Source organism: Myotis brandtii, unplaced genomic scaffold (genome assembly GCF_000412655.1).
Source record: "Myotis brandtii unplaced genomic scaffold, ASM41265v1 scaffold187, whole genome shotgun sequence".
Lineage (NCBI taxonomy): Eukaryota > Metazoa > Chordata > Mammalia > Chiroptera > Vespertilionidae > Myotis > Myotis brandtii.
In genome coordinates, this window is record NW_005356944.1 from 729,146 (window position 1) to 736,298 (window position 7,153).

A 7,153-nucleotide genomic window follows, 5' to 3' on the forward strand; every position below is an offset into this window, starting at 1 on the left:
GTGGGTTCTGCCCTCAGAGGCGCCCGGGCAGTGAGAGCTCATCCGGGCAGTGAGGGGGTCAGGGCAGATGCGGAGGGCCAGCCGGGCAGCCGGGAGGCGGGACGCCTGGGTTTCCTAGGAGGCAGCCGAGCTCAGAGCCCACACTCCGGGGGAGAGGCGGCTCCCCAGAGCTGCTCCGACGTGAAGTCAGTTGTCACTTCTGTTAAAGTCATTAATTCCTAATTCCCCAATTACCTCATTAGGCGGCGGTGGGGAGAACGCGGCCGCTCCTACAGCAAATAATTATGGGAGTCAAAATTAATTTGGCAAAGTGGAGCGACGCTTTATTAGAAACGTCAAATTGCTTTTCTCTTATTTTGCTGCCGCCTCCCCGCTCTCAGCTGCCGATGCCGCTGCGGTGGGAGCTGATGTGTCACCGTCACCGGGGGAGGGAGCTCGGGGGCTGCTCCCAGGGGCTGCAGCCCATCTGGTGCCCGACTCTCCTCCGAGAGCTGGCCTCGCTCCTGGCTCCCACATTTCCTCCCAGGCCCCCCACCCTCACCAGGGCCCCCCCGAGGGCCAGGCGCCCCCCCTCTCTGCCCTCCGCAGCACCAGGCACAAGCCTGTTCCTCCGTGACCTGCACCAGGCAAGGCCGGTGGCACCTGCCGGGAAGGGAAGGTCTCTTCTCCACGCCCGGGGCCCCCGACCCTTTTCCCTCAGCAGCAGGGAGCCCTGTGCCCTACACCTTTGACACAGCTGTCACACAGGCGGACACAGAATGCACAGACCCACACGTCCAGGTGACGACCAGATGGCGTCAGCGGGCACAGGACATCAGCTGACACTGAACCCTTCCCAAGGGCTGGGCGATGTCCTAGGTGCTTTATGTTCATGATCTCCTTTAAACCTCACAGCGTACCTCGCTCCTCCCATCCTGCCCTGAGGTGCAGGGAGGCGAGGTGACTGCACAAAGACGGAGCGAGGATCCCTGGCCTGGTGGCTCAGCTGGTTGGAGCATTGTCCCATACACCAAAGACGGAGCGAGGAAGTGGCAGAGTTGGGACTCAAACCCAGGCTCCCTGCTCCAGAGCCACGCACAGCTGCTCATGACCCGGGAGGAGAACAGCAGCCCGCGGTCACAGGAAGGGACACAGAGACAGTCCCACCTGCCACGCGTGGTCAGGAGGTTGAAACACCAGCAGACACCACTCCGCCGGGAAGCTCTAACGTAGAGCGGCACCGACCAGAGGCCACAGACGCAGCCTGTCTCATCAGCCCCTACAATCCCAGGTCACACTGTCACTCCTGACACAGTCACCAGGCCCCGCTGTCACTCACAGCCACACTGTCTCTCCTCCTCAGGCCAAGACGCTGTCTGTCTCGCTCACTGGGGCACGGAACTCCCAGGTCTTCTCCCCAGGCTACTCCTTGTCCTGCCCCCCTCCCTTCCACACACCCTGCACCCCTTCCCTCCATGCATCCTGCACCCCTTCCCTCCATACAACCTACACCCTTTCCCTCCACGCATCCTGCCCTCCTTCCCTCCACACGCCCTGCACCCCTTCCCTCCACGCATCCTGCACCCCTTTCCTCCATACAACCTACACCCTTTCCCTCCACGCATCCTGCACCCCTTCCCTCCACGTACCCTGCACCCCTTCCCTCCACACACCCTGCACCCCTTCCCTCCATGCACCCTGCACCCCTTCCCTCCACGCGCCCTGCCCCCCTTCTCTCCACACGCCCTGCACCCCTTTCCTCCACGCACCCTGCACCTCTTTCCTCCACGCGCCCTGCCCCCCTTTCCTCCATGCGCCCTGCACCCCTTCCCTCCACGCGCCCTGCCCCCCTTCTCTCCACACGCCCTGCACCCCTTTCCTCCACGCACCCTGCACCTCTTTCCTCCACGCGCCCTGCCCCCCTTTCCTCCATGCGCCCTGCACCCCTTCCCTCCACGCGCCCTGCCCCCCTTCTCTCCACACGCCCTGCACCCCTTTCCTCCACGCACCCTGCACCTCTTTCCTCCACGCGCCCTGCCCCCCTTTCCTCCATGCGCCCTGCACCCCTTCCCTCCACGCGCCCTGCCCCCCTTCTCTCCACACGCCCTGCACCCCTTTCCTCCACGCACCCTGCACCTCTTTCCTCCACGCGCCCTGCCCCCCTTTCCTCCATGCGCCCTGCACCCCTTCCCTCCACGCGCCCTGCCCCCCTTCTCTCCACACGCCCTGCACCCCTTTCCTCCACGCACCCTGCACCTCTTTCCTCCACGCGCCCTGCCCCCCTTTCCTCCATGCGCCCTGCACCCCTTCCCTCCACGCGCCCTGCCCCCCTTCTCTCCACACGCCCTGCACCCCTTTCCTCCACGCACCCTGCACCTCTTTCCTCCACGCGCCCTGCCCCCCTTTCCTCCATGCGCCCTGCACCCCTTCCCTCCACGCGCCCTGCCCCCCTTCTCTCCACACGCCCTGCACCCCTTTCCTCCACGCACCCTGCACCTCTTTCCTCCACGCGCCCTGCCCCCCTTTCCTCCATGCGCCCTGCACCCCTTCCCTCCACGCGCCCTGCCCCCCTTCTCTCCACACGCCCTGCACCCCTTTCCTCCACGCACCCTGCACCTCTTTCCTCCACGCGCCCTGCACCCCTTCTCTCCACACGCCCTGCACCCCTTTCCTCCACGCACCCTGCACCTCTTTCCTCCACGCGCCCTGCACCCCTTTCCTCCATGCACCCTGCACCCCTTCCCTCCACGCGCCCTGCACCCCTTCCCTCCACGCACCCTGCACCCCTTCCCTCCATTCACCCTGCACCCCTTCCCTCCATGCACCATGCACCCCTTCCCTCCACAACCCTGCACCCCTTCTCTCCATTCACCCTGCACCCCTTTCCTCCACACACCCTGCACCCCTTCCCTCCACGCATCCTGCACTCCTTCCCTCCACACGCCCTGTACCCCTTCCCTCCATGCACCCTGCACTCCTTACCTCCATGCACCCTGCACCCCTTCCCTCCACGCACCCTGCACCCCTTCCCTCCATTCACCCTGCACCCCTTCCCTCCATGCACCATGCACCCCTTCCCTCCACAACCCTGCACCCCTTCCCTCCACACACCCTGCACCCCTTTCCTCCACGCACCCTGCACCCCTTTCCTCCACACGCCCTGCCCATTCCCCGCCCCTCAGCGCCCATCAGCTGCCACTTCCACTCCAGCTCCACTCTGCCCACAGGACATCTCTCTCACACCTCTTCCCTTTGCTCCTGGTTGGGGGAAGGGTGTGCAGCCATGGGTCCCTAAAAAGCTGTTGTATAAGGAGGGGCCAGTAGCCATGGTCCCAATCAGATGGGGACGGGCCGGAGCCCAAACGAGCCCTCTCCCCTGGCTTCCTCGCCGCCCCCCCTGAAAGCCCGGGGACTCCCCCAGACCTCTCCCTCTCCAGCACACAGAACCTGGCCACCTGCTTAACCCGCCTAGTGGGGGTCCTGGCCAGGGTCAGCCCGCAGAGTGCAGGAGGGAAAAGAGAGGCTGCAGAGGGCTGTGTAGGTGGAAAAAGAGACTGAGGTCAGAGTCCCAGGGGTTATAAGCGTGGGGAGGGGCAAGAGAGAGGCCAAGGGCAGGAGTGAAATGGAGCCAGGCCACAGCCCATAGGGAAGAGTGTGGGCAGAACCAGAGGCGAGGAAAGAGCAGGGAAGAAAAGGGCTGCCTGAAGGCCAGCTGTAGGATGAAAACTACAGGAGAGGAGCTGCGGGCTCGGAGGGAGGCCCAGAGGGAGGCACGGGAGGAGCAGAGGTTGAGGCAGGAAGCCGGCGCAGGGAGCAGCTGGGCAGAGAAAGGCAGGGCTAGGTGGGGTCAGAGGTCGAGGTGGGGATGTGGGGCTGGCCCTAGAGGTCAGAGAAGCGTGAGCACAGCCAGAGAGGCTGTGGGGGTGACAGAGTCAGACAACAGGTGGCAGGGTCAGAGGGTGGCTGGGAGAGCAAAGGTCACAGGGACAGAGGTCAAGGGCAGGGCAGAGGCAGAGGCAGGGGCAGGACATGAAGGCCAGGGGAAGAAGCAAGGTGGCTGCTGGCGCAGGGAGGGTGAGGGAGGCGGAGGACACGGGGCTGCCCTCAGCCGTCTAGGAGTGAGCAAGCAGCAGCCCAGAGCCGTCACCCCGTGGGGACATTTCTGGAGGCTGCAGAACAGCCTGGAAGACTCAACGAGGCCCTGACTGCGTTTGGAAAGGTCAGAGAACACAGTTGGCCTCAAGGTGCTGGAAGCGGGACTCCACGTCAGCCCCATGCCTGGGGCTCTCAGGAAGGACAGGCAGGGACGGCCTCAGAAGCAGAAGCACCGAGAGGAAACCCAGGAATCAGGGGACAGAGGTCCTAAGGGCTTCGCACGAGGGGAAGGTCTGAGGCGCTGGTCCCGTGGAGTGGGGGGGCGGATGGGGTCTGGGTGGGAAGGTCGGGGTGGGAGGCCAGGGCCCGCTCCTTACGATGTGCAGCTGCAGGTAGTCGCCGAGGCCCGAGGCGCTGTCCACGCGCACCAGCACGGCGCTCCGCTGGTGCGTGCTGAAGCCCACGGCCAGGCGGTCCATCCTCGTGCTCGGCCGGTCATTGGGGGGCCACGTGTAAGTGATGAGCGCGCCCCCCTTCCCAAAGATGTACGTGGTCCCGGCTGCAGAGAGAAGGAAAGGGAGGAGAGGGAGATATGACATCAGCAGGTTCACGGGGCTGTGCCCGGAGCACAAGGACCCCCAACCTTCCTCAGGGTACAGAGCTTCCGCCGGGATGCCCACAGCAGACACGGGCCTGCCGCCCTGGGGAACAGTGGCTTTAATTACCGCAAAATGGAGAGGTAACAGAGAGGGGGACCCCGAGAGAGCCCAGAGGGAGGCCGCAGAGGACCAAGAGGACTGCTGGGGGCAGGGAGGACCCGAGGGGCCTGAGCCTCGACTCTCCCAGGGCTGGTGAGGTGACAGCTCCGAGGTGCCTCTGAGGGCCAGAGCTGAGCAGGCCCCCAGGCAATGGAGCCCCCGGCGATGGCGGGAGGGGGAGCAGGAGCTGTGCTCAGCTCTGACTCACAGCCCACAGGCTGGCACCCCTCCAACACCTGCCCTGCACCCCTCCAGGCCCCTGGAAATCCTGGCCCCAGTTTTCCCAGGGCTCCCTGTTTCCACACACAACTAGGGGCTGCCTGGGTCCCAAAACTGGGGGGCCTGGAGCCCTGCCCAGAAAAGGAGAGACAGACATGGGGGGTGGGCGGGAAGTGAGACTGACAGCCAGCGGAGGAAGAAGGCAGAGGACAGATGGACAGAGAGGGGCCGAGAGGGGTGTAGGTGAGAGCAAGTGGGAGAGTGGGAGCCAGAGAGGAAGGCTCCCTCTCCCTGCTCTCCCCCACCCCACCCTCTCTCCCTGTCTCCTCCATCCGGCTGCCGGGGGCGGTGTGAGGTCCCTAACGATCTCAGCCCCAAAATAAACCCCATTAGTCTCCATGTTCCCTCCTGCGGCTGACTGGGTTCCCTGGCCCCCAGCTCCCTGGGACTGATGGCTGGGGTGGGGGTGGGGGGCTATCACCCAGTTTCCAGGAAGGGAGCCTTGTCTGGGAGGCCTAGAGCAGCGGTCGCCAACCGGTGGTCCGTGGACCACTGGAGGTCCATGAGGTCCGGAAGGTTGGTGGCCGCTGGCCTAGAGGACTAGTGCTCCGGGCCTTCCGAGAAGGGAAGAGAACAACCTTGCATTCTTTAGAGCATAAATGGGGCAGATGAGATTCATAAGATGCTTAATTAAATCATTAGGCACTAACGACTCCTCTCAAAGCACTTCTTGGGGGCAGAGGGGTTCAAAGAGGATTTATCTAGAGAGAGAGAGAGGCAGCTGGGCCGGAGGGCCAAAGCCTGGAGTCGGTGGGGAGGAAAGGGGGGCCCTGGAGGTGGGAGAGCTCTGGGTGGGAGGGAAAACCTAGGGTCAGGGAGCTGGGGGCCTGGGGGGCAGGAGGGCCCGCTGGAGGGGCAAACGTGCGACGGTAAGATGGCGCCCCAACCGGTCACGCTGAGGCCGGGACCTCAAGCGCCTCTGGGTAGTTCAGGCAGTGCCGTCAGGGACAGGGGACTCTAGCCCAGGAAGTTCCCAGATCCCCCAAAAGAGGGGGCTTCTGCGAGCCTCGGAGGGAGGCACCTTCTGCAGGCCACGGGGAGCTGAGCAGAGGAGGCTGTTGCCTGGGCCCCGAGAGGCAGTGAGGCCAGCAGGGGCCTGGAGGGGGGGCAGGAGCTATTCCCCAGAGCCCTTGCCACCAGTGCCTGGTCTCCCCAGGCAGGGCCAGAGAGGAGAGGGGACCCCCGGAGGCAGGACGGGGTGAAGGAACCACCTCGAAGTCTACTAGCTGACATCTGCTACGGCCTGTGGCCAGGACAGCACCGCCAGCAGGCGCCCGACCTCGTCCTTCCTACCTGCTGCCCTCCCCCCGAAGGCCCAGTGCCGAGGGCTGATTCCTCAGGGTGGGACCCTGAGATTAGGGTGGAGAGTTGGATGGGGGCAGAGTACACAGGGAGCTGCACCCCCCCACACCCCCCCACACCCCGACAGGGTGGGCCACCTGCCTGGAAAGGGCAGGGCCGGGAGCAGGGCCGGGAGCAGGTAGGCCTCAGCCAGCAGCCGTCTCCACTCCCAACGCAGCTCTCGGAAATCCGGCTGTTTCCATGGCGACCGTGATACCAGGGTCCGCCCTTCTCCCTCCACTCACAAACTGCATGGCCCAATGTGGGGGTGGGGAGGCCCGGGAGCTGAGATGCTGGCCTCCTCCACACCCCACCCTGCCTCGGGGCCAGAGCCTGCTGCCCCTTCATCCCTGGGCTCAGGGGTCCCCCAGTCAGACGAAGAAAGGGCTTATCGAGTTTCTGGGTCCCTCAAACCTGCAAAGGAAACGCCATGTACCTGGGGCCAGCTCCCAAATCTCCCAGGTCAGGGCGGAAGGAGGCCCTTTCTCCTCCCTTTCCCAGCCGGGAACCCAGACTCCACCTTACCCTGGAGAGCGCCCTCCTGCGCCGGGCGGCCTGGGGTGCAGGCAGCCCATGTCCCACAGGGCATGAGGCCGGAGGGATCAGAGGTGGCACTGGCACCCCAGGCCCCAGGCCCCACACCAGCCCACAGGCGAAGACGCACGCGCTGCACACAAAGGCCCCGCGCGTTGAGGCCGAAC

General features: G+C 64.9%; 1 protein-coding gene across 1 annotated transcript in view; it reads right to left on the reverse strand.

Annotated features, from left to right (window-relative positions):
• NRXN2 (neurexin 2) overlaps positions 1 to 7,153 on the reverse strand; it is a 90,935-nt gene that overhangs the window by 19,179 nt on the left and 64,603 nt on the right. The window contains exon 17 of the mRNA XM_005864447.2: positions 4,452 to 4,633. Coding sequence (XP_005864509.2) covers positions 4,452 to 4,633 — 182 coding nt within the window. The remainder of the gene's footprint in view (positions 1 to 4,451; positions 4,634 to 7,153) is intronic.